Raw genomic sequence first — 27,512 nt, 5'->3', positions numbered from 1 at the left:
CACAGAACACTATCCCACAACTTTTGTGGTTTGCCCACATGACTTTTGGCATACTGCAGTCGACTCTTCTTATTCTTGGGAGACAGCAAGGGGGTGCGCTTGGGGGTTCTGGCATGGAGACCTTCATTACGCAGTGTGCGCCTTATTGTCTGAGCTGAAACTTCTATACCCACATCTGACAAAATCTTTTTTCAGTTCCTCAGCAGTCACACGGGGACTTTTCACCACTCTACGCTTTAGGTAGCGCACAGCAGTCGAAGTCAGCATCTTCTTTCTTCCACGACCAGGTAGCATTTCAACAGTGCCCTTTGCCTAGAATTTGTGAATGATGCTTCCTATGGTGTCTCTTGGTATGTTTAACTTCTTTGCAATCTTCTTATAGCCATTGCCCTTCCTGTGAAGACAAATCACCTCTTCTCTTGTCTTCCTGGACCATTCTCTTGACTTCACCATGTTTGTAACCACACCAGTAAATGTCTAGAAGGAGCTGAGTATCACAGTCCTTTTAAAGCTGCCTAATTGGTGCTTATTATGCTTGATTGGTGCTCGGTGACATCCACAGGTGTTTTCAATACCTGATCGAAAACACCTGAATGAACCTCTCTTCTTCAGAGTGGTAGTCTTTAAGGGGTTGAATAATTGTGGCAATGAAGAAACCACAAAAGAAACATTTACTACTGTATTACATAAACAATTGATGTTATTTTAGTTGCATTTGGTTCTTTAAAACGTCCTTGTAGGATTTCATTCTGAATACAATTCCAAATGTACACTATAGTCCCTAAACCCCTTTACAGCATTGGGGGTTGAATAATTTTGAACACAACTGTATTTCCATTGCATGTGAACATGCTTCATTGCAGCCTATAATGAAATGCTCAAATTTACAGGCACTACTAAGCGTGTCAGTCAAGCAGCACAATCTTTAAAAAAAATAACCTTACAGAAAGTCAAGGTTTAAAAGGATTTATCAAAATGGAATTGCTTAAAATGAAATTTCAGTTCAGGCACTTAAAATATGAAGCCACATTAAAGAGAAGTAAAAAAAAAAAAGATGGGGAGGGAGAGGAGAGAAGGGGTTCATTAGAAATTCATCCCCTGCAATGCCTTTCACTCCTGCAAGGTTGCCTTTTACAGGAAGAAAAAAGTCCCCCGGGTAAAAAAATCAATACTAGTTAATAAAACATCAGGTGTGCAGACATAACTAGGTATGACTATTCCACTGCACAGGCCTGCTTGAATGCACCAGGTGCCATGACGATTAGTCATCCAATGCAGACAGCAAGTCCAGTGAAAATATGTTTCAGCATTGAAAGGAAAAAGTGTAATAATTCTGGAGGGAAATTAGTCAGAATATATGCCAGACCCTGGCATTCCAAACAAAGCCAAATTGTTCTAATTGGAACATGCGCCTATCATACAAACTGTAGTTTTATTTATGAAAACTCTTTCACAGGGTTTGATCTTTTTTTAAAGGATACACAGCCCACCTTCAGGTTTTAGCTTTAGCATTGTAAGAGGCCAATTCCTAAAAGACAGGTGCAGTTCAGCTTCTAATATTATTGATCCTACCCATAAATAGTGTAGTTTGCCAGAAAACTGAAAGTGCTCAGTTACTTAAAACAACTCTGCAGTTGTGTCCCTCTTTTTGACACTATAATTAGAGTCGTACCTGACAGAAACTATTTTTGGCATGGTCCAAGATACATGTTTCTTTAAAAAAAGAAAACAAACATAGTTCCACATTGAAACTGCCAGCTGTCAAAATTACAGAAGTTCAGCAACCATGAAACTTCAATTTTGCTGAATCTATGGTGATCCTTCTCTCCAGAATGCACAGAACCCTTTTCCATTATAATAATCCTACTGGGAGCAAAGGTACTGCATGTTTCCATAGCGAGGAATGCCTGTCGCAATTACCGAGCCTTTCTTTCTTACTGAAAAAAGACCAGAACATTAAATACATGTATATGCACACATGGATGTTTGGGTCATATCCAATAGCATTACACCTAAAAATATGAGAAAGAGTGCAAAATAGTAGGACCCCCATATCTGTGGGGGATCCATTCCAAGATCTACTGCAAATGTCTGAAATGGCAGATAGTATTGAACAACATACAAGGAGGCAGGACAAAGGACAAAAGGCCCACCACCTTGTATGCTGTGTACAGGGCTGTGGTAAACCATGGATACCAATCCCACAGATACAGGGGCCCTACTGTATTAATTGTAACAGGAACAACAGGCATAACTTTACACCTCTACTTAAGTACTCATCTATTTGCTCTATACCTTTCTGGAATAACTTTTTTAGGCAATATAGACAAAACCCTAATACTAGAGGCATGTCTTTTCCTCAAGGAAAGAGTGCAAATGTAAAGACTGCAAGGTATACCAAATTATTTTAGAAGGTAAACTGCACCTCAATTATTTCAGTATTATTTTTGTTAACATGGGAATGATGCAACTGGGTACTCTTCTGTTGGATAAATGAAACATATAAGCCAATCTGAAGTCAATAAAAATATTCTAAGTTACCTCTAGAAACTCATTTTTGAATTGTAGCTAACCACAAAAGTAAACAGGAGAGGTATATTCTTTTACCATACACATCTCTTACATTTCATCCTCCATGTGTTTTCCCTACCCCAAGAAAGTCAACTGGAATGCTTAATAAAGTGGGGAGTCAGTTATCTCCATTGTGTGTTTCATGAAGTAAAATATAACAAGGATGCAGAGGAACCTAACATAACCTTAAGTTAGGGACATCCCAAAATTCAGTTGTAATGACAGAACTGGGGTCTGCAAAGCTTCCTTTTTGCCAAGGCAGGAATCACTCTAAACATGGCTGTTCCAGGCAAGCTGTACGAGCACACAGCTTTCCAGAAAATAACTTTCTAAAAAGTCTACTATTGCTGGGTCAAATGTTTGTGCCATACCCTAAAACCAAAGCACGCAGGAACCACAACCAACATTTACATTGCACTAGTCTATCAAATGCATTCTTATTTAATTAAAAACCATCTTGCCAAAGATTTCAAGATGAAATTAGAAACACAAAAATTTGGCTGAGTCCTCCTGTGATATTTTAGAGAATACAATTAAAAGAACATCAGGTAAAGATGCTGGTGTAGAGATTTTATTTACTGACTTACAAACACAGTGTTATTGCTTAAAGAAACAGGATTAAATCAGTGGAATATCTAAAAAAAAAGAGTACCCTGTTTCCCTGAAAATAAAACCTAACCTGAAAATTAGCCCTAGTATGATTTTTCAGGATGCTTGTAATATAAGCCCTACCACCAAAATAAGCCCCAGTTAAGTGAAATCCCACCCTCCACCATTGTGCAGCAACCAGAAGAAGATGACATGACTGTATTTGAATAAATGTAGATTGTAGAAAAAAAATAAAACATCCCTAATGTGTTTTTGGAGCAAAAATTAATATAAGACTCTGTCTTATTTTCAGGGAAAGATGGTAGAAAAACAAAAACTCTCCACTGGTTGACTGCAGCCCTCTCACAGAAGTTACTGCTCCCATTTTTGTGAGAGAATTTTGTGTACCTTACCCTGTCCACATGAATAGAAGATCTATGTGAGTGATCTGCATGAGTAATCCTTCCAATGCAACATTTCTATCAGTTCAGTTTTAACAGAATACAAAAACATCCAATACTGTAGCTCCCAAGTATTGGAGGGCTAATTGACCCTGATTCTGGATTCATTACTCTGATATACTACTGATATATCATACTTGTGCATAGCATATGGACAATCCTTTTTGTAAAAAAATTTATATTACACATATTATCAAATGTGCCTCCTGTTTTGTTTTTTACTCTATGGCTTAAACTAGATATACCTGACCCGAGGAATACATTAGCTATATAATGCTGTCAAGCACAGGAGAGTTATAAACAAGAAAACAAGAATTAATCCATTGCAGCATGGATCTAGTACAAGCCCCAACTGAGGTCATGGTTATTCATCTAATACTTGAGAAAAAATGTCAGAAAAGTGATTGGACAAGAGATGACTATAGGAAACCTGCTACATAAAAATGTGAACCAAATGCCATTATCTGTCCTCAGCTTCTTTATTTATTTATTTATTTATTTTATTTCTATCCCGCCTATCTGATCATATTAGACCACTCTAGGCGGCTTACAGTAAAAACAACAATGTAATTTTAAAACTTTACAGCAGAAACTTAAATAAAAAATAATAATAATAAAGAACAGAATAAGAAAAAAGATCGTCAAGGGTTTTCTGTTGGGAAGGCCCGCCTATACATCAATGTTTTTAGTTGTTTCTTAAAAATGTCCAGCGAGGGAGCCGCGCGAATCTCAGGGGGCAAGTTGTTCCAAAGGCGAGGAGCCACCGCCGAGAAGGCCCGGATTCTGGTCTTTTCCTTTCGGGCCTCTCTCGGTGTTAGGCTCCTCAGCCTTATCTCCTGGCTCGCGCGAGTGACACGGGTAGATCTAGATGGGAGAAGGCGTTCCGCCAAGTATCGAGGTCCTAAACCGTTTAGGGCTTTGTAAGTAAGTGTTAACACTTTGAAATCAATGCGGAATCGGATTGGCAGCCAATGCAATGCGGCCAGAGTGGGGGAGATATGTTGGTATCTTCTCAGCCCACTGAGTAGTCTGGCCGCCGCATTCTGCACCACCTGTAGTTTCCGCAGCAATCTCAAAGGTAGCCCCACGTAGAGCGCATTACAGTGGTCTAATCTCGAGACTACAAGCGCATGCACCAGAGTGGTGAGAGACCCCACATCAAGGTAGGGCCGCAGCTGGGCTATCCGCCTGAGATGGAAAAAAGCGGAACGGACCACGGACGCCACCTGGGTCTCCATGGTGAGCGCCGGGTCAAGATGGACACCCAAGCTACGGACCCCATCCCTGGCGGGCAGGGTCACCCCACCAAAAATGAGGGAGTTTCCCATGTCCCCAGGTGTGGGGGCACCCACCCTCAGTACCTCTGTCTTGTCCGGGTTCAGCCTTAGCCCGTTCTCCTGCATCCATTCCTGTACAGCCTCCAGGCAACGCTGAAGGGACAGAACGGCATCTCCTGCAGTTGGAAAAAAGGAGATGTAGAGCTGTGTGTCATCCGCATATTGATGGCACTGCGCTCCACACCTCCTGATGACCCCTCCCAGCGGCCTCATGTAGATATTAAACAGCATTGGGGAGATGATCGACCCCTGTGGGACCCCACAATTAAGGCACCACGGGGCCGAAACATTCTCCCCAAGCTGTACTCTCTGGGGACGGTCCTCCAAGAAGGAACGGAGCCAAGCAAAGGCCCGGCCACCTATCCCCAACTCGGCGAGCCTCCCCAGGAGGATACCATGGTCAATGGTATCAAAGGCCGCTGAGATATCGAGGAGTACCAACAGAGACACTTTGCCCCTGTCGGCCTCCCTCAATAAGTCATCACACAGGGCGACCAATGCCGTTTCTGTCCCATGGCGCGGCCTGAAGCCCGACTGGAATGGATCCAGGGCATCTGTTTCATCCAGGAACGCCTGGAGCTGATCGGCCACCACACTCTCGACTACCTTGCTTAAGAAAGAAACATTGGCGACGGGCCTATAGTTGCCAATTTCGTCCGCCGCCAAACTGGGTTTCTTTCTTATGGGCCTAATGAGTGTTTCCTTGAGGGCAGAGGGAAATCTACCCTCAAGGAAAGACCCATTAATTATTACAGTAGCCCATTCCGTTGTTGAGGGCCTGGCTGCCTTGATTAGCCAGGCCGGGCAGGGGTCCAAAGAGGAGGTGGTGGCACGACAGCGATCAAGCGTCCTGGCCACAGTGTCGGGCGATACGGGCTGAAAAGAGTCAAAAGACACCGGGCAAGACGGAGCGCTGGACATCCCAACTTGACTCACTGTATTCAAAAAAGGAGCGAGATCCCGGCGGATGGCCTCCACTTTGGATTTAAAAAATGCTGCAAATTGGTCCGGGGTAAGACTATGGGGAGGCCTATCTCCCGGGCCAACTCCGGATAGGTCACGTACTATACGGAATAGTTCCGCCTGCTGGTTGGATGCCTCACTTATCCGGTTAGCGAGGTAAGTTCTACTGGCAGCCTTTACCTTAGACTGGTAAAGGTTAGTTGCGACCTTAACAGCTATACGATTGAAAACCGTCGGGTCCTTTCTCCATTTGCGCTCCAGCCGTCTCCTGACCCGCTTCGACACCCGAAGATCCTGGTTAAACCAGGGCGCCGGGCGATCTCTGCGGCGGAGAGGGCGTTTAGGTGCGATCGTGTCAATGGCACTTTAAGCAAGTTCTCTCACAGAAATACATAAATTCTCATATATTCAAGGAAAATACGGGGCTGTGTTCAGAATTCACTACTAGATTTCCAAACAAAGAATTCTTTTCTCTTATAGCCACATCCTTGCTGAAAAATAAATTACTATTTGATCACCAGAAAACATACCTAAAGATTTTATTCTCAGTTTGGAGTTGCTAAGCATTGTACTGTGGACTACAGAGCAAATGGGCTAATGAGACCAAAACTATGTATGCACAGAGGCAGTTTTCAGTACCTTCTCATGTACTGTCATGAAACTGGCTACATCCTTCTGAAGAACTTCTGTAACCCCATTAGAAAGTCGTTCATACTTCAGCTTCGGTTCTTCTTCACTGTCATCTTCCTGTATTAAGATAGGAAGAAGAAAAGATGAATTCTAATTTTTCTCAAGTTTACTTAAAAATTGCTACTCCACAATAGCGCAGACACTCCTCTGTAAATTTTTCTTCGCTGCCATTAACAAATGAAAACCAAACAATGTCTATTTTACTGTATGAGTTACTTACATCAGAACTGTAGACATACATTCTTTTAGTAAATATGTTAATATGCTGGAATGCAAAATTCATTTTATTAATAATAATGTATTTCCTAAAAACAAATGTGGTTGGTGTTTTTTGGCTAAATAAAACCAAACCCCATTCTTTAATAACTACATAAAATATAAAATGTTTAGATAGAGATATAGGCAACAACAACAAAAAAAAGCCAGCAATTTTATCCAGTTTTAGACAAGCTGCTTGAGGGAGGCGGGGTGGAAGGTCTCTTCAGATATAACAAAGGGTAGAAGCAGAAGTCATCTGAACTTCCTTTTACCATTCTTTTACACCTTGCTAGAAGCCTGAAAATTTATCCATGAGGGAACAGCACATACCAACTAGTTTCATAGAAAAGGTAGAAGTATTCTGAGAGGAAGCAAGATCATGTCAAAACCAATGGGTGTGTATCACAAAGCAGGAACAGACAGACAGACAGACAGACGAACAGACGGACGGACAGACAGACGGACAGATGGACGGATGGACAGATGGACGGATGGATAGAGGCAAGCATCAAAAGGGATTCAAAAAGATGTAGCCTGAACACTTACGGATGTGTTCACACACAGGATTTTTATAAGTGTCAAATTATATATACAAATAAAGTGACATATCCAGTGGCTTCTCTGGCCTCAAATCAAAGCATAAAGAGAGTCTGACTTGCATGGATTAATTACTATCCTGTATGCTTGTAACACTGGTTTTACCTTACTTACTGTAAGAAAACTCATGAGTCATTACATAAAGAATATTAAGTTTCACATAGCACTGTATACTTATAAGGAGGCTGCCGTATGTCCTTATTCTTTTAATGAAACTCACTACCGAATAACTTTGGGGTGCATACAACTTGGACATAATGAGCCAAAATCATGTGCCCACTGAGATCAGCAAAGGAGACCTGATTTGCCACTTTTAAATAACGTTGTTACTGTTGCACACACAGAGATGTGCAATAGGATTTCAGCCAATGATTCAGAAATACAAGTCCAGATTCATGCTGTATAAGAAGACAGTGGTTTATATCATTGATTTACAGTTGACTGTTCACTGAAAGCTGTTCAACTCATAATAGATGTTTAAGTGGGAAGCCTAAGTTGTGGTAAGTACACCTACATTTCCATAAGTCTATTTTTTTTTCTTCACATGTTGCAACGAGAAGCTTCTCTTTTAGGAAGTTTTCATGACAGATTTTTTTTTAAAAAAAGGATTAATACAGGGATGTCAACAATCAACGATGTAGTTGTCTAAAACAATGTGTCAAGATGTCCAGCAAGAGGCAATTTTATTCAGCAAATTCACGACCAAACAAAGTTGTTACCAGTCAGAAAGATTCAATGTCAAATTGGAACACAGGGCATAAATCAGACAAATTACCTGTGCTCATTCATTCTTGACAGATGCAAAACAGTTACAATCAGAAAGTTAACACAGCCTGTAGCTGATATGTCATGTGACAATTAACACATAATTGCATTTTTGAACATAGTGAATAAGACACCTGCAATGCACGAATGATTTGTGCACTCTAGGGATAAACCTGCACAGAAAACACTGAATTCTAGGCATCAAGTCATTATAATAAGACCAACGTGTTACTGAAGTCTGGACATCGAATGTGCAACCAAACTGAAAAGTTAATTCTAGTCTCTCCAGTATTTTGCATAAAAGCATTCATCCACGGACCATTAGATAAAGTTACTGTAAATAAGTTTTGCCTGTCTTATTTATGAGTGAAAACTAAGTAATTTCTCTTGTGTATGCATATACAGAAAACATATACTTTCAAGAACTCAGTTCACTGAAGCATTCTACCAGGCTTCAAGAAAACATGAATAAAGTGAAAAACTTCAAATATTAGGCACACTGATGTACCCATTTCATGATTTTTCTGACAGGTATCTTTTATGTTAAATAAAAGTCAAGCTAAAGGTGGGTTTGAGAGGCTTTTTCTCTATTGTAAACAAACAAAATGAAAAACTATTTGCAAAGTACAAGATTACTCCATTGCTGTGGACTATACATATCTTCTTATAAATAAAAAAGAGAAAAAGCATCGACAGCATTTGATAAATCAGAGTTTAACATTACATATATTTCATTCTCTCTTAGGAAAAGCTTTTATGGAGCCTGAACTTCTAAAGGTAAACACAAGGCAGCGTAAATAAAAAGCAAATCAATAATTTTTGTTAAATTTTAATAATCCTGCAAACCTACAAATAAAACCATCAGCAGCCTGAGTTGAGATGACAGTTAGCTGCGTTTCTATGACAACCTGGTTGAATAGTACAAGTCTTGACTTGCAGCAAAGCTGAAGATATGAACAGAGTGACATTTACCCCATACAGGAAAACTCACAGCTTTCTTCTTAAAAAATCAATTTCTAAACTAACATGGATTTTTACTAAGTATATGGCACTTTTAATTAAAGACAAGTACTTTATGTTATCCTAAAGGATTCTCAAACAATTTTGTAAAATAAATTTTATATCACCATAGCTTGTACTTTCTACTCTGTTTTCCCCCACAGAGAATATACAGTCAGTTCTAAGACTTTTGAAACAGTTGTCATCTATCCATCAGCTACTGGTACTGTATATTTTGTATGTTGAAATACTGACATTTTCAACAGACATAATAACTAGGACCAAAGAACTTAATTTACTTTCCAGATCTCATGCATGCCCAATGTTATTCTCTGTTTGAAATGTAGGCATGCTTTCCTCAGTCCTCCTCTATGCCTTTGAAAAATGCTTCCTATTTTAAAAAAATACTTCCTATGCCCATCCTTCTAGGTGTACATCTGTCTGTCAACCATTTTCAATGGGGGCCTTATGACCCTTGGGGGGGGGTGTCTTGGCACATTTGAAGGAAGCCACAGTCTGGAAAATGTGAGAAGTTTCTGAAAGATACAGTATATGTTCATCTTGTATTCTTATTTGGCAGGGAGCTCTAGAACCTGAGAAGATCTCCTAAAAGGACTGTGATTTTAGTTGTATGTTTGGTAGTATTTAAATCAATTATAAAAAAGGTTGACAATGGCTGTTCTGGATCTTAGACACTATAAGCTATAACTCAATAGATAACTAAACACAGGGTCTTTGCCAGTATGCCTGATAGAACTATGAGTAATATAATCAGCAATAAATAGAAAGCCTATTGAAATCTATTTTTATTTGTTGTGGATTTTGGTGGGGATGGGATAGTGTAATTCTATACAGGTCTGCTCAGCCAGTCCCACTGAGTTCATTGAGATGTGCTCTGAGGTAAATGAGTACAGGGATGCAGTCTAAATGTGCATTGGCCTACACAGAAATTCTGATGTATATTTTTACACATAGGTGATTAATGAAAATTGTATACTGGTAATGAGAAATGTATACTGGTACGGGTGTGGAATCACACTTCAGGGGTATTTACTCATCCAGATATCAATGTCAAAATTCAAAAACTGCAAGTTGGCCTCCTGTTTCCGTGCAGGAAATCAGCTTGTTGATTTGTGAACTGAAAAAGGGCAAAGCCCCAGGCGCTGATTATATCACAGTTGGTTTACTGCAGGATAACATGGATTGGTGGGCCCCAGTTTTGGCTTCACTCTTTACAGTGGGGTCTTGACTTAAGAACGGCCCGAGTTAAGAACATTTTGACTTAAGAACCACTCTCACAGGAAAATATTGACTTGACTTACATACTTAGATTTGAGTTACAAACTGAAAAAACCCACGTGGAAGGCAGGGAAAGTGCAAAATTTGAACTTTCAGTTAACTGTTGGCCAGTGAAAAGGGTGCCTGTCTGCTTCCTCACTCCTCCCAGCGTTTAGAGAGTGGATTGGGAGACAGTCTTCAGACTGCCTGGTACTGCCTGGACTGTATTTTCCCTGCCTTCCCTGAACCTTTCTTGACCTAAGAAAAAAAGAAACAAAATATCCCCCCTCTAGTGGTCGAAGGCGGAATAGCAGCTTCCCATTAGTTTCTATGGTCGGAAAAGAGCAGATACGGATCAAATGGTTTTCAGTGCATTCCTATGGGAAATGCAGATTTGACCTGAGAACTTTTTGACTTGAGAACCGCCTTCCAATAGGGATTAAGTTCTCAAGTCAAGACCCCACTGTATATGGATTGACTGCTCAGTGGTTATTCCAAAGGATTGGGGACTTGCTATTATAGTACCAATATTTTTAAAAGGCTATAAATTACCATCCAGTAAGTCTACCAAATATTATTAGTAAGCTTTATGCGAGGCATCTCTTAGGAAAACTTCAAGACTGGTTACATGAAGGAAATATCCTTGCTGAGGAACAGGCTAGATTTAGAGCAGGCTGGGCCACTATAGACCAGGCATTAGTTTTGCAACATCTAGCGAATAAATATTCCACTCCTAAAGGGTATCTCCCTTTATAGATTTCAAATCTGCATTTTATTTGATTCCCCGGGGAAACTGTGGGCAAAATTTGAGGCTAGAAATATTGACAAAAAACTCATTTTGCACAAAATATGGACATAATATTGATATTGATCAATGGTTGCAAATATGGAAAAATAACATAAAGCTCACAAAATCAGTAAATTTCAACAACATATATAAGATGTTTTATAGGTGGTATATGACTGGAAAATTGTCAAAGATTTATACAGAGATGTCAAATATTTGTTGGAAGTGTGAAGCACAAGAGGAAAGCTTTTACCATATGTGGTGGACTTGTAGGGTAGTGAAACAGTACTGGACAGCAGTACATACTGTGTTACAAAAAATACTGCTTTGTAATGTTCCACTAACCCCAGAACTGTTTTTACTGAGCATTATACCAGATAATATGGATAAGACAAAGAACTACCTAGTTATATATATAGTCACTGCAGCCAGAATTCTTTATGCTAAGAACTAGAAGAAATCGGAGATACCAAAACAAGAGGAACTTATTGAGAAGATGTGGGAAGCGGCAGAAATTGATATTCTATCAGAAGTGTTGAAAGACTGTCCAATACAAAAGGCAACTGAACGATGGGATTTATTATATAAATGGCTTGAGTCACCAGATAGTTTAATTCTATGTTATTCAAGCACTAAGATGTAACTGTAAGTTGAAACCTGGAGGGCAATCAAATTGTAGAAAGGTGAAAAGTCGACTTGATATTGTAACATGAACAAACAGCTTGGATGAAAGTACAGTGGTGCCTCGATTTACGAACTTAATCCATATTGGAATGTTGTTGGTAAGTCGAAATGTTTGTAAGTCGAAGCACCATTTCCCATAAGAATGCACTGAAAACCGATTAATCTGTTCTGGCCAAATGAAAAAAAATCACCAAAAATAAAAATAAAAAGAACACAGCAAGCCCAGTCGGAAGGTGCTCCATTGCTGAGGTTTAAGAAAAAAATAATAATCCCAAAACAAACACTAAAGCCATCTCCGTTGCTGAGGTTTAAGAAGAAGGGGAAAAAAACCCTCCAAAAATAAACAGCAAAGCCACCAACAACACAGCACAGAACCATACCTGCCCCAGCCAAAACCCACCCAGAACAGTTTTTTAAAAGGAGAAAATAGCAGCACACCTCCCTGCAGACACAGACACACACACACACACACACCGAAGCAAAAGGAGGCAGCCCCAAGCCAACGACACTAACTGCCGAAAGTGAAAGACCTACAGTACAAAGCAGCCTCGTCGCCACCTACAGCTAGAAATCTGAATTGCCCACCTTTTTCCCTGCCTGTTTCTGTTCATAAGTGGAAGCTCCGTTCGCAAGTCAAAGCAAATTGTTGCGATCGAAGCTGTTCGTAAGTCGAAATGTTCATTAAGTAGGGACATTTGTAAGTCGAGGCACCACTGTCCATTTTCTGTTCTCCTTCCCCCTCTTTTCCCCCCATATCACCCTCTACTTTTTGTACTCCTTACCATATTCCTAGTTTTTTTTTTAAAAAAAATCATTTTGCTAATGAGGTGACTGCACAAAAATACAAGTCTTAAAGTTATCTGTAATAAGGTGGGAGTGTTATCTAATGCAGGGGTCTCCATACTACGGCCCGCGGGCCACATCTGGCCCATCTTGCCTTTTTATCTAGCCCAGAGAACGTCACAGGCTCAGGTCCACAGGCTCAGGTCCAGTCCTTCAGATCGTGTGGGCATGCAGGTGAGCGCACATGCATACTGCACGTGTTCCTTCAGCTCTCAAAAATGTGGAACATATATGACATGGCCCCCACACTGATAAGTCTGGAGACCCCTGATCTAATGTGATACCATCATTTAATGGGGTAAAGCAAGGCTGTATTCTAGGCCCAACATTGTTTAACTTATATTAATGATACAGTGAATAATTTATTGAGAGCAGACCTTCATCTCCCCCAAGCTGAGTATTCGTCCACTCAATATTGTTGTACACTGATGATGCGGTCTTGATGTCAACTTCATGTGTGGGTTTATGGTAAATTTTGAAAACCCTAGCCTTGTATTGCTCCAGAGGTAAAGGTAAAGACATTTTTGTCCAGTCGTGTCTGACTCTAGGGTGCGGTGCTCATCCCCATTTCCAAGCCGCAGAGCCAGCGTTTGTCCAAAGATAGTTTCCGTGGTCACGTGGCCAGCACGACTAGACATGGAGCGCCGTTATCTTCCCACCGAGGTGGTACCTATTTATCTACTCACATTTTTACATGCTTTCAAACTGCTAGGTTGGCAGGAGCTGGGACAAGCGATGGGAGCTCACTCCGTCGCGTTGATTCGGTCTTACAACTGCTGGTCTTCTGACCCTGCAGCACAGAGGCTTCTGCGGTTTAACCCACAGCGCCACCATGTCCCCTTATTGCTCCAAAGAACAACTATCAATTAATTATGATAAGACAAAGGTTATGGTTATTAGCAGAAAATGAAATAAACATATACATTAAATGGGAACAACATAGAGCAAGAATAAGTACTGAATGCTACACTTTGATTGGAGCCAGGGTTAGTTTCCATCAAAGCACGTCATTTGGCCCACATGTTTAATTACTGGTTGAAACTTATTTTTGCTCCAACAGGTTTGGCACCCTTGATATTAGCAGACATCTTCCAGTCAACTTGGAAGAGAAATCTATCTGCTGAATTAGATGAACAAAGAAGCACAGCCTATGTGCATACATCTACCTCTCCCATTTATAGCCTGTTTTCAAAATGGACACATTTCTGCTTAACGGAGAGGGGGGACAGGGAGTGACACAGAAAACCTCCATCTGAGAACTGGGGTGATAATTTACTCAACTCACTAGGTGTATGCAACTGGGGGCAGATTAAAGCCAAAATTATATTACTGTACATAGTGGTTGCAATACTGTTCTGCTGATGTTGAGAGTTCATGTGCCTTCTTTTGTTGGTACATGGGAGGCTGCGGTTATAACTTTATTAAAACTTTAGGGACATTTTTCAATACTCCTCATAGAAAAATCTGACATTTGGTCTATAGCTGGGATTTTAAATAAAAGAAACTATATAAATGTGTGAATGCATAACTAACTGCCAATTTGGCTCAACACACAATTTAAACAGATTCCATTTGTTCACTTTGTTCACTGTTTCCTTTAACAGTACATGTCTGAACTTTTGAGAGCAATCAAGTTATACAAAAAAGAACCTCAAACCTATCAGCAATCTGAGAGCTTTTCCTGCTAAAAGCTCTACAAAGAAAGCTAATAGAATTATCTAATGAGATCAGAAAATTGTCTGGGGCTTATTTGTTCATTAAGAGCAAATCAATAGAATTCTCTTCTTTCTCTTCTTGTGACCAAAAAGCATGTTGCTGTACACAACTTGAAAGTTTGTTTACTGTTAGCATTTCTAACAGGCATACTAACAAAATCTTCTGCAAATCTTACCTTGTTTACTCAACAGGACTGCTAAATTGCTGTGAAAAAAATGGAAGAGCACTAAGCATTTTCTCACTCTTTCCCCAAAGTTAATCCTTTCATCCCTCCTTAAGTGATTGCCAACATTGATGCTAATCAATCAGTTTCTCTACTTAAGCAGAAGCTGAAGTAGCTTAAGGATTCCTGCTAGTTTCAATTATAAGGGATGTTGTCCCTTGCCTATTTTAAGTACTATAAAAATATGAGAAGAAAAAGATCAGCAGGCAGGAAGTGCATGATATCAAGCCATGTTTCCTATCTCTTAACCTCAATTAAAGTTCAGGTGACAAAAGTGACCACTTAAGTTTGTCTACAAACATAGACAGACAACTGCTTCTGCTAATGAGACGACTGTATGAAAATACCTACCTGAGAGTCCTCTGTAATTCAGCTGGAGTTCTATCCAATCCAATCCCAGTTTTCAAAGGGGTCAAAAAGGGTTGTATACTGGCGACCACCTTGTTTAACTTCTATATTAATAACATAGTTGAAGATTTATCTAATCCTGAATTTCATCCCCCCAAGCTGCAGTTATGTCGTGTATCAATGCTGCATTATGCAGACAACGCAGTTCTTCTCTCATTAACATGTGTGGGACTGAGAAGACTCTTGAGAGAGCTTTCTTCTTACTGTAATCAAGAGCAGTTAGTAATTAATTACAAGAAGGCCAAAGTTCTCGTGGTCAGTAGAAGAGTAAAGCACAATTGGATTATCAATGGTCATCCCATAGAGCAGGTTTCCAGCTGCAAATATTTGGGCATAATCTTTCACACCTTGGGTTCCTGGGCCCCCCACATAAAGCATGCAGCACTCAATGCTCATAAAAGTGCAGCGGAATTAACAAGATTTTTTCACACCAAAGGGGGTCACCATATCCCCTCAGCCATTCAAGGCTGAAGTTGTTGCTCAAATGCTCTATGGGTGCCAATTGTTTGCTTTATCTGACCTACATCCTCTTGAGGTTGTTCAAACCGAATTTTTGACTGTACCCCCCCCCCTGTACACCTAATGTAGCCCTTCAACTGGAGGCTGGCCTAATCGCCATAAGAGCATGCGCCAAAGTCCACATGTAGTGTGTTTTATGGATTGCTATACATTTTTGAGCTGCATTTTGTGTAGTTTGAGCACATTGCATGTTTTGTGAATTGTTTGTATATTTTTAACTAGTGGAAGACAGGAGGGCCTGGCATGCTCTGGTCCATGAGGTCACAAAGAGTCGGACACGGCTAAACAACTAAACAACAACACTATAAGATACAAAATGAAACAGAGGATGCAGAGCCGATACCAAAAGGCCAAAGCCAAATCACAAACCATAAGCTGAGGTCAGGGTCCAAAGCCAAACCATATGCACACACACAAACAAAGCAAGCACATACACAAAAACCCTCGCCACTGTTAAGAAAGATCAACAACCCATCATATACTTCAAATTCTTTAATAAATCAGCAATCATCTTAATTTTGGACAGGGTGGATTTGATTCAAATCAAATTTATCTTAATCACAATTTAAATCATGATATAAAGGAAAAAAAATTAAATTTTTGACTATTTTAAAAATTGTGGGGTTTTTTTAAAATTAAGACATAAGACATAAGAAATGTATTTGTCATTGCGCTCACAAGTGGGTGCAACGAAATGAGGTGCTCTTCCCCAAGGTAAAACTGGACAACACTACAAAAAAAAGTTAAAATATACACAACTTTCACCATCCAAATATAGATACCCCGTTTTCTCTCAGCAATTAAAATTCCACCAAAAACCTATGGCCCCGCATTTAAACTCAATACTGCACTTGGGTAAAAACTGTTCTTGAATCTGCTTGTCCTTGCTTTCAATACCCTGAATCTCCTTCCTGATGGTAATAGTTTAAAGAGCTGATATCCCGGATGAGAGGAGTCTTTCAGTATGTTAGATATCTTCCTCTTACATCTGTTCTTATACAATTCTTCCAAAGAGGGGAGTGAACAGCCAATGATGTTTTGGGCCGTCTTGATCACCCCTTGAATTGCCTTTTTCTCTGCCACTGTGCAGCTCGTGAACCATACACAGAGACAGTAGGATAATATGCTCTCAATCGAACTCCGATAGAAGGTGATTAACAAACTCTCAGTCAATTGTTGCTTTCTAAGAATCCTTAGAAAATACAACCGTTGTTGTGCCTTCCTGATTAACACAGCGGTGTTTGCACTCCAAGTCAGGTCATTTGTTATGATAGTCCCAAGAAACTTACATTCAACCACCTGTTCCACACAAACTCCATCTATATACAGTGGCTGAATGTCTGCTCTTTTTTTCCTATAGTCCACTATGAATTCCTTGGTTTTTTGGATGTTAAATAAAAGATTGGTTTTTTTTGCACCAGCGGGATAGCTGTAATACCTCGTCCCGATACGCAGACTCAGCATCCCCAGAGATAAGTCCTACTAGTGTAGTATCATCTGCAAATTTGATAATCCTATTACTGGGATGGTTATTGGTGCAATCCGATGAATAAATGGAGAACAGTAGTGGACTAAGGACACAGCCTTGTGGAGTGCCAGTGCTGAGTATCTTGTCAGTAGAGATGTAGTCATTCAGTTTAACCCTTTGTGGACAATTTGTTAAAAAATCCAAAATCCACAGACAGATAGAATCTGGAAAATCAAGATCTTTAAGTTTGTCTATTAATCTGTGGGGTTAGCAGAGCTAAAGTCCGCGAACAGCATTCTTACATAATTCCCTTGTGTTTCCAAGTGGGATAAAGCCATATAAAGCACAGTATTGATCGCATCCTCGGTTGATCTATTTTCTTTATAAGCAAACTGAAGCCCATCAAAGGGATGAGGAAGGCAGGAGATAATATATTTCCGAACTAACTGCTCAAAGCACTTCATTACGATTGAAGTTAGTGCCACCAGCCTGTAGTCATTCGGACTGTTTGTAGGCAACTTTTTAGGCAGTGGAACGATGACGGAAGCCTTGAGACAGACGGGAACTGCGCATGATTTAAATTACTTTGATTTTTAAAAAATCACTGACTTTTTAAATCCACCCTGATTTTGGGTATCTGCATAAAAGGCATTCAGCAATGCACAAAAATGACCAATTGTTATGCAAAACATTATACTCACCAATGTGAGAACTCTACTGAAAGTGGCAAGCAATCCCATGCCATGCTGGCTGGCAAGGGGAATGTTGTCCTTCCCCGGAAGGACAAGAGAAGCCCATAGGGCAATTTTCCCATCCTGTATTAGGCCAGTGTAAGAAGCTGTTAAGTAGGCATTTAGAATATAGGTGGACAGAAGTATAGTTCAAACACTTAAGGTCCTAAAAAAACTCAATTTGTTGGAATATGAACTAACTCAATAATTTTTCCCCATCCTGCAACCTTCTCAGTTCACGTTCCACAGACTAGGGCAATTCTGTGTTTAAAATTTCTGATTTCAAACTGTGAAATTGTGGTCTAAGTGCTGCCTATATTTGGTCATGAAAGCCACAAGCAAACCATGGCTTGCAATTTTGGTTTTCAAACTGTAACACTTATTTTCTGTCCAATAAACCATGGTCTGTTGGAGCACCTGTGTTACATCTAAATAGTCACCTAAGTTACACAGCTAACACCCAAGATGCAAAACAATCACTGAGGCAACTACACTTGCTGTATGGAACCGTGTTCCTGGGAAAAGATCCAGGAATGCAAGGAACACCTCATTAATAAGTGGCAACCTCTCATCACAATTTATACAATTTCTCTTATGCAAGAGCATAAGGATTCTGGACAGTTGTTCTTAGAACTCTGAGGTCACTCATTCTTTTACTGCCCTAAGAAACAAAGTGTGTTACACATTTGCCTGACTGATTAAACTTTTTCCCCCTAAATTGACATCACTCCCACTAGTCTGGTTTTTAAGATGTTCCTTATTATACTTGCAAAATGCCTTGGGTCTCCCTGTGTGTATACACTTGCACCTGTGCACTTTGGCACCTGCAGAATTAACTCCAAATGAGTGTCTGTTTTTTACACTCATGGCCAACATAATAACAATATAGGAAGAAATAGTGACAAAAGACAGAGGAAACAATTTCCGCATTCAATTATTCTTCAGAAGGATCTCATTTCACAACAAGCTCCATGTATCTCCAATAATTTCCAACTTTCATATTTGCTCCGAAGGACTGGACATTTTTTTAGAAAACATACTTTAATATTAGAAAGTAACAGCTCTTTACAAGAGACACAGCCAACTCTGTAAACTCCACAAAAAAGAACTACAAAGTTTCAACCATTTCTACAGTGTGCAATATCTCACCATTCTGAATTATTATTTTGATAATGCAACAATTACTGTCTATTGATATAGTTCAAAATTGCATTTTATTTGAATGGTATGCACTTTTTATACTGTACACATTCTGCCGCATTCAAATAGAAGATTTGGCATTTCTAGTTAATATTAATAGTTGATTAGATTATTGTGTATTATTTACCCCAAAACAGTAGCCACCAGAAAATCCTAAAAATAATCTACATGGTTTAGAAGTCAATCCTAACATGATGTGGAATATAATTGCTTTCATATATCAGCACATGTTTTTTTTAAACTGGTGCATTAAAAGATTCCATTTAAAATCAAATATATTATTTAAAATATTTATCCCATTGGCTCAAAATGATGAATTATTTCTCTGTTCTCATTAAATGCTTTCCTAGTTTTCTACAAGTCTGAAAACCTGGTAAAGGTAAAGTTAAAGGTTCCCCTTGACAATTTTTGTCCAGTCGTGTTCGACTCTAGGGGGCGGTGCTCATCCCCATTTCCAAGCCATAGAGCCAGCGTTTGTCCGAAGACAATCTTCCGTGGTCACATGGCCAGTGCGACTTAGACACGGAACGCTGTTACCTTCCCACCAAAGTGGTCCCTATTTATCTACTTGCATTTGCATGCTTTCGAACCGCTAGTTTGGCGGTAGCTGGGACAAGCGACGGGAGCTCACTCCGTCGCGTGGATTCGATCTTACGACTGCTTGGTCTTCTGACCCTGCAGCACAGGCTTCTGCAGTTTAGCCCACAGCGCCACCACGTCCCTGAAATCTTGGTAATTCATGTCAAATAAACAGCAGGGGCTGGGTGAGGGGAGATGTCAGTTTTATCATTTCTACAGGGAAGGAAGATACTACTACTTGAGGCACCTCTTTTAAGAAAGAAAATACAGAACAGGAATAAACTGAATAGTAATAATATATGAGTTGACAAAAAAACTATTTATTTATTTATTTATTTATTTATTTATTTATTTATTTATTTATTTATTTATTTATTTATTTATTTATTTATTTATTTATTTATTTCCCGCCCACAGAGAGGGAGCCAGGTGGATCTGCGCTGGCAAGTTGTTCCAAAGGCCAGGGGCCACTGCTGAGAAGGCCCAGTTCCTCGTGCTTTCCTCCCAGACCTCCGCTGGCGTTAGGCTCCTAAGCCACCCAGCCTGGCTCGAACAACTGACTCTGGCAGAACTGGGTGGGAGAGGGTGCTCTGTCAGATATCGAGGTCCTAAACCGTTTATGGCTTTATATGTAATCATAAGAACTTTGAAATCAATGTGGAAATGAATGAGCAGCCAATGCAAGGCGGCCAGAGTGGGGGAAATATGGTGGTACCTTTTCACCCCAGTAAGAAGTCTGGCCGTCGCATTCTGCACCATCTGAATGTTTCCGTGCCATGGCACAGCCTGAAGCCCGACTGGAATGGATCCAGATATTCCTTTGTCCCTGAAAGATTAGACATGTCTCTCTACAAACCAAGGTGAATGTGGTTACTTTGGTAATTTAACATCACTATACTTGTTCCTTTTAGTTGGTCATAATTCAGTTGGTATATAAAAAATCGATACCCATTGTAGTGTTGTTTATAGAGTGACAGACTAGGACTCAGAAAAACGTTAAACTGTTAAAATCACTCTTTAAATATCTCGCTTACATTGAAAGCCCTTGGCTTACTATAAGTAATTTCCAGCTTGATGGTACACTAGGACCCCTGTATCTACAGGATCAGTATCCACAGTTTCACTTATCCACAATCTGAAAATACTAAAAATAAATATTAAAAGGGGAAAAAATCCAGAAAAAAACAATTTTCACATGTAATACCAGAACTGGCCACTAGAGCCAGAGATCATGCTATGAACGCTTATTAGTGAGGAATACATAGCATGGTCTTTGACACCCTCTAGTGACCAGGTCTGGTAAAGCATGTGAAAATAATTCTTTTCTGCTTTTTTTTTCCTTTTACCATATTATCTATATATAGTGTTTGCTATTATCTGTAGGTTTCAGAATCCACAATAGGGCTTCGAACCAATCCCCAGCAGATATGGGGGTCCTACTGTACACACAGTGTAATAAACAGGATTTTCACAGAAGTCTTTTTAGGCCACCAAGAAGTACAACTGGTCCTCTGCATCCTTAAACTTACTGAGCAGGAGTACTCCATACCACATGGCAAACTACCTCTGCAACACAGATGCTTTTCAAAAGCAACCTATACATGCAAAAGGAGAACACTTCAAAGTGGTAAAAGTCAAAGCTCCATTAGGCATACTCAACTTTTTGATCATGCCTAAAGACAATGTTTTGCATTTAGGCCTTGTGTTCTCATTTTCCTTCTTTACAGCCCCGATGCATATCTGTCAAAAAGAACTGCATTCAGTCAAACTTTGTTCTCTATTTTATGAACAGTCCCTTGCCATTTCTCCCTCTTTAAAAGACCGCATCAGCCTTAATGATTCCATACAGTGCCAATAAGCGAACAAAAGGATATTTTCATCTAAGATTATTCCATGAAACAGAAACCTATTCAAAAATAACACTTTCTATCATTTTCCTCTTTATCTCTGGTGGGTGGGGGGAAGGGAAATGGAAAGAGAAAAAATAAATGTTCATCATACATGCAATTTCAAAAATGATAGAAGGTAAAGTTAAGGAAAAGATGTTAGTGCTTTAAGATTGCAAGGAATATACTTCTCAAGCTAAAGCAGTTGTTTCTCCAGAGAATTAAAATACCGTTTTAGATTATTGTTTGCTCATCATATCAAGAGGAATGAATAGTAGCCTGTCTACTTGATAAGAAGAAGCTCATAATGCCCCAAATCACACATAACGCTATGAAATAAGAGAGTAAATTGAAGAGCAGTTATAAAAAAGGATCTGGTAAAATTGTAAGAAGTTTTGACAGAAAGCACTACTACTGTCTCTACTGAAAGGTCTGCTTGACATATGAAGTTATGTGATATATCCGGTAATGCATAGGTAAGTATTTTGTATGCACTAATTTAATCACCTGGAACGTGACAGGGACATTGAAATGGCTCTACCACTGCAATTTTTTGCACAATTCCCTCAAATCAAGCTTTCCTGTACAAAGTGGGGCTTACTTCTGAGTAAACGTCAGCAGTATTTTGCAAGGTACCATTAAGATCTATTCAAATTGCCCTTTTTATTATTTTATGTATAAGCAGAGTTCAGTGTTTCTCTTACAAAAGCTTTGAGAACTAGATACTGTCATCTGCCTTCACAGGCTTGATTGAATGAAATCAGTGATCAGGTTTTACCTCAAAGAGTTGACCATCTAAATTTTGAAGTTAGGGCAAGCCCATGGGCTTGCAGATTTTTATGGGGGGGTATTTTTCTTCTTCATCCGGAATGGATTAATGGGTTTTCAATGCATTTCTATGGGAAATGGTGCTTTGACTTACGAACCCCATTCCAATACGGATTAAGTTCGTAAGTCAAGGCACCACTGTAATTCCAGTTCCAAATCTATATTATTTGAGGTGATTTAAACAACGAACTTTGTATTTTATACCAATAATAACTGAGTAGGTTCCTAACACATAATAAATGTCATCTAAATCATTTTATACAGATTTTATATATACAGTATAATTGTTCTATCATGTTTATATTAATATAATATCTAATGTATATTCATTAAGTAATCTAGCTTCAATTTATTTATTTATTTATTTATTTATTTATTTATTTATTTATTTATTTATTTATTTATTTATTTGATTTTTACCCTGCCCCTCTAGACCATGTCTACTCAATTCACCTTAAAAACCACCATGTTATGCCTTTACCCTGATTAATGATCCCTTACTTCAGTTTAATTCCCCTTTTTAATGTATAAGATATGCCCCTTTACAATTCCAGAAGTTAAGAATATACATGATTTCAACAATGAGGCCACCTTAATAGTTTCCCCCTTTTCATCTTTTCTAAGTGATTCCTTCTCTTATTTGAATGTTCCCAATTCTTTTTTCTATCTCCCTAAATATTCTGCCATCCCTTGTGTCATCTGAAAACATTTTATACACTTGATCTATCTCCAATAGATCTTTATGCATTTGATCTATCTCCAATAGATCTTCCAGGCTATTTTTAATTAATTTTGCTGATTTTCTCCCCTTATCTTTCCTTAACACGGTTAAAATTCTCCTCGGCTCTAGGGTTAGAATTAAATCCTAAATTTTTTCCCTCTGGTTTCCTCCAGCCCTTCTTTTGATTGGCGTACATCGTCCTCCACCTTTACATTTCCTTGATCATTATTCCCTGTCTCCTGTTGAATACAGTCTTTCTTTAGTTGCTCCTTGAATTATTTCACCTCTTTGTTATGCGATCTCAGTATTTCTAAGATTGCTTGAAGGGTAGATTTTGTTTCATCCCAAAATTTCCCTTGTTGTAGCATTATGTCCCAAGATGACAAGTACTTGTATTTCAAGTAAAAGACGTCCAGTAGCTTAGAGCAGTCAGTCCAGCTCCATCAATAACTGCTTCAATAAATCCACTTTAGTAAATTGATAATCTTTAGGATTAATTTAAATCCAGTCTTTGACATACCATATTTTTCGCACCATAAGACGCACATTTTTTCCTGTTTTCTTCTCCTAAAAAATTGGTGTGTCTTATGGAAAGGTGTGTCTTATGGAGCGACAGCCCCATTCACACAATGTTTATATTAGACTTTCCAAAGTTAATTGTCTATGTTTCAGTCAGTTCTCAGAAAAAAAAGGAAAGTCAAAACAGAGTTTCAAGTTTGAGTATTCAAGGTCATGTTCTGGGCTTTTTGCCAACCCTGTAGACAGCCATAACAGTTTCACTCTCAGCGTTGTTTGGCTAAAATAATTTTAAGAGGAAAATTCCTCAAGTTTAATGCCAAAGTATTACCAAACTTACTTCCTTGAAGTATAATTAAGTGTTTAGTTAATGTCCAATTTATTTTCTTTGCATCTCTTTGCATCTCTTTCTCCATCTCTAGATCTACTGCAGCTCAATTTAGTGGTGAGGCTAAGAGGTGCTTTTTTCTGTTAAAGGGATGATTCCGTCCAGGGATAGTCATAGAGCAGTCTAGTTAAGATTTTATATCTCACCCAGTGGTAGTGACTGGGTGAGATATAAATTGGCTGATTTATCACTTTTTCTTTTGCCAGCGGCCAACGACTTGCAAGCAAGCTAATTCAGCCGCTTGTTTCCACCCGCTGGTTGATTGGGGAGTTTCCTTGAAGAAGTGTGGGTAACTGCTGTCCCCCTGTGATCTGCATGCTTCTCCCCCATTTCACCACCCCTTTGGGGTGGTTTTAACCCCATGGGGTGACCCAACCAGGTTGGAATTCAGCCCAGGGGATGTAGCTCTGTCCTTCTGCTGCTGTCTCATCGCAGCGTCAAGCCGGAAGTCTCAAACAGCTTTTCAATTCAGCAAAGTTCAATTCAACAAAGAAAACCCAACTTCTTCTACAAACTTTTCAAAGGGCTTGCCATATGGCTTGAGGGGCACTGTTCATTAAGCACAATCTCACCTTCACCCACACCATCTCCCACAATTATGCATAACTAGCTGTGTGGTTTTTCAGATCTTGTCCTATCACTAATCTATTAAGTCTAAATGTGAAAGTCAAATGGCAGTATGCAAGTTTGTTCATATTTACACATTCCCAGGAATATGAAAATGAATTTAAAAAACCATACTTGTGGATGCTAAAACAAGAGAATCTTGAAGCATAAAGAGGAATATATAAAACTGTAGATTGTACAGAAAGGGTATACAGTCTAGACCAGTGCTTTATACTCTGACGCAACTCTAGGTTTCTACATACAGTAAAACAACTCATATCTGCTGGGAATTGGTTCCAAGAACCCTGTAGATATTGAAAGCTGTGGATAATATCAGTTACCAGAATTGGCCACTAGGCATCACCAGAGACCATGCTATGTATTCTTCACTAACAAGTATTCATAGTATGGTCTTTGTTTCCCTCTAGTGACAAGTTCTAGTAATACATGTGAAAATAATTTTTCTGGATTTTTAGTTTTTAATATTTTAATATTTTCAGATCATGGATAAGTGAAACCATGAATACTGATCCCGTAAATATGGGGGCCCTACTGAAGTTATATTTTCCAGTCCTATGTAGAGTTTCATAATTTCCATAATTTTCTACCTGCAATCCAGTGTTCTGACACAAAGCTGTGACCCTGCCCTCCCCCCCAAAATTCAGAAATGGCCTTCAGAGGAGTCCTTTCTTGCTCTCATCCCTGTTTTAAAATCAGATTTTCAAAATCTAAAGGACAAAACTGGACAGACAGTGGGACAGGATGTAGTCTGTCATCTCAGCTGACAAGTCAAGAAAGATAGGCTAGGAAAAGGAGGTCTTCAGGCAATCCATTTTAGCACAACTCTCTAAATCAGTGGTCCCCAACCTTGGGCCTCCAGATGTTTTTGGACTACAACTCCCAGAAGCCTTCACCACCAGCTCTGCTGGCCAGGACTTCTGGGAACTGAAGTCCAAGAACATCTGGAGGCCCACGGTTGGGGACCACTGCTCTAAATGACCCTCTTGCATAAAAAATATACTGATCAAGATCCTAAAGCCATTTTACACATTTTTCTGCTATCTTCAGATATTTCTAGATTCAACAGATGAACACAAACAATGTAAACAGTCATATCCTTCAATATTATTTTGCAAAAGAGACACAATGGAAACATATCTAAGTCTGCTTTGAAGCACCACCACATATGAGCTACCTTTGTAGAAAGAAAATCTGTAAATATAGAAGGACTACCTATGTCAATTTCATTCTCATTAACTCAAACAATAAATGACAGCACCCAGATTTCAACTTGTGACAAGATATATTTCTGTCTTTATTTTAAAATATCATTCATTTTCTAATTTCACTAGCAACACAGCTTCCTAATTGAAATCAAAACCTAAAAATCACTTCCAATAAAAGCATCATTTCTCTGTAAATACCTAGCTTCCAGATCTGAAATGGCCCAGAGAAGCGGAGGGTGGGGGATGAGAGAAGAGCATATTTTCCTTCTGTATTAACAAAGGACTGGCATTTAATGTAACTGGAACATCACCTGGCCATGTTCAGACATGAAGGCCCTCTCAAGCAGTCCTTACCTCAGACTCATCTGTAGATTCTTCATTAGACCTGGGCTCCTGGAAGAAACATGTAACAAGAGATTACAAGGGGAAGGGGTGCTACAATAAGCTGACAATAGAGATGGGGATGAATGGGGGAAAAAAAACAAATTACCAAATGCATTCAAAAATTGTTAATTCATCGATTCATATATATACAAATCAATGTTCTCAATGAAATTTTATTTTTATGAATTTTTAGCAGTATTTGATTTGTCCATTCATTTGGCTATAATGGCACCTAGAAGCACCAAAGTTTCAGGGAAGCTTCCTCTGACTCTCCTCTACAATCCTTCCACTTTTGGTAAAGATTGGGTTTTGGATGTCTTAGTTACACAACAATAAAAAGGTACTCCTAGACATGTACATTTCCAAGAATTCCCTTTTTTTTCCAGAAAAAAAAAGGTTTCTCCTAGTTTTTTTCCAGAAAAATTAGGAATCTTGTGAGAACTTAAATGCATAAAGTCTCAGAAGTCTTTCATTCATTCTTCATGTTATATAGTCTGAATACCATGTCATAGATATATTATTTGTCATTGTAAAATAACGTATTTCACTTTCTACTTTTTTTTCAATTTTTATGGGGAAAAAACTAAAAACAGCTTTGGGAAAAATGGGAGGGAATGTTTTTTTCCCAATTTTTCATTTTCCCCCCAGGCCTTCCTATCTCTAGGCACTTCCTAGGAAAATATTCCCCAGTTACCTTAAGACACAAAAATGACAGAGACACTTCCTATGACTCTTCTCTTACAAGTTTGGTGAAGATTGGACTTCCCCAAGCCAGCTGCTAAAAGGCACTTTCCGGGGGGGGGGGGTCAGTTGGGAGTGTATAACTTGGATGTCCAAAACCCAATCTTCAGGAATATAAAGGAGAGTCAGGGGAAGCTCCTCTGTAAATCTGGTGGCTTAAAGTGATTTTAAAGTTAAAAATGAATTGACAAATTGATTCATCAATTTGTCAGAAAAAAATCATAATTCATGATTTGTTGAACTGGATGAATCATGAATCAAAACAAACCACAATTTTTCTGATTCATGCCCATTTCTAGCTGACAACTCAGGTCTTTGTGTGGCTGTTTAGAAGGAAGCCTCATTGTGTTCAGTGGAACAAACCCCATAGTATGTCTCTGTTAAAACTACAGCCAAGTGTTCTTTTTTTGCTTTTTAAAACTGAATAGCAATGGCCCATCAGAGATCTAGGAGTCTGATCCACTGTGGAGAAGCCTTCTTCAGTGAAGTGCCTTCCAAAATGGGCTGCAGTGCAACTCTCAATATAACCAGCCAGCATGAGCACCAAGTGA

General features: G+C 39.2%; 1 protein-coding gene across 2 annotated transcripts in view; it reads right to left on the bottom strand.

The window, feature by feature from the left end:
- Positions 1–27,512, bottom strand: part of VPS41 (VPS41 subunit of HOPS complex) — a 158,584-nt gene that overhangs the window by 119,046 nt on the left and 12,026 nt on the right. The window contains exons 2-3 of one of the 2 annotated variants that reach the window (XM_020788161.3): positions 26,191–26,229; positions 6,560–6,667 (exon numbers count right to left, since the gene is read on the bottom strand). In XM_020788161.3, coding sequence (XP_020643820.2) covers positions 6,560–6,667; positions 26,191–26,229 — 147 coding nt within the window. The remainder of the gene's footprint in view (positions 1–6,559; positions 6,668–26,190; positions 26,230–27,512) is intronic. The other variant, XM_020788162.3, reaches the window with a different exon arrangement.

This window comes from Pogona vitticeps, chromosome 6, assembly GCF_051106095.1.
Source record: "Pogona vitticeps strain Pit_001003342236 chromosome 6, PviZW2.1, whole genome shotgun sequence".
NCBI classification, from domain to species: domain Eukaryota; kingdom Metazoa; phylum Chordata; class Lepidosauria; order Squamata; family Agamidae; genus Pogona; species Pogona vitticeps.
Note: the sequence above shows the minus strand (reverse complement) of the source record. Positions and strands in the feature narration are given on the sequence as shown.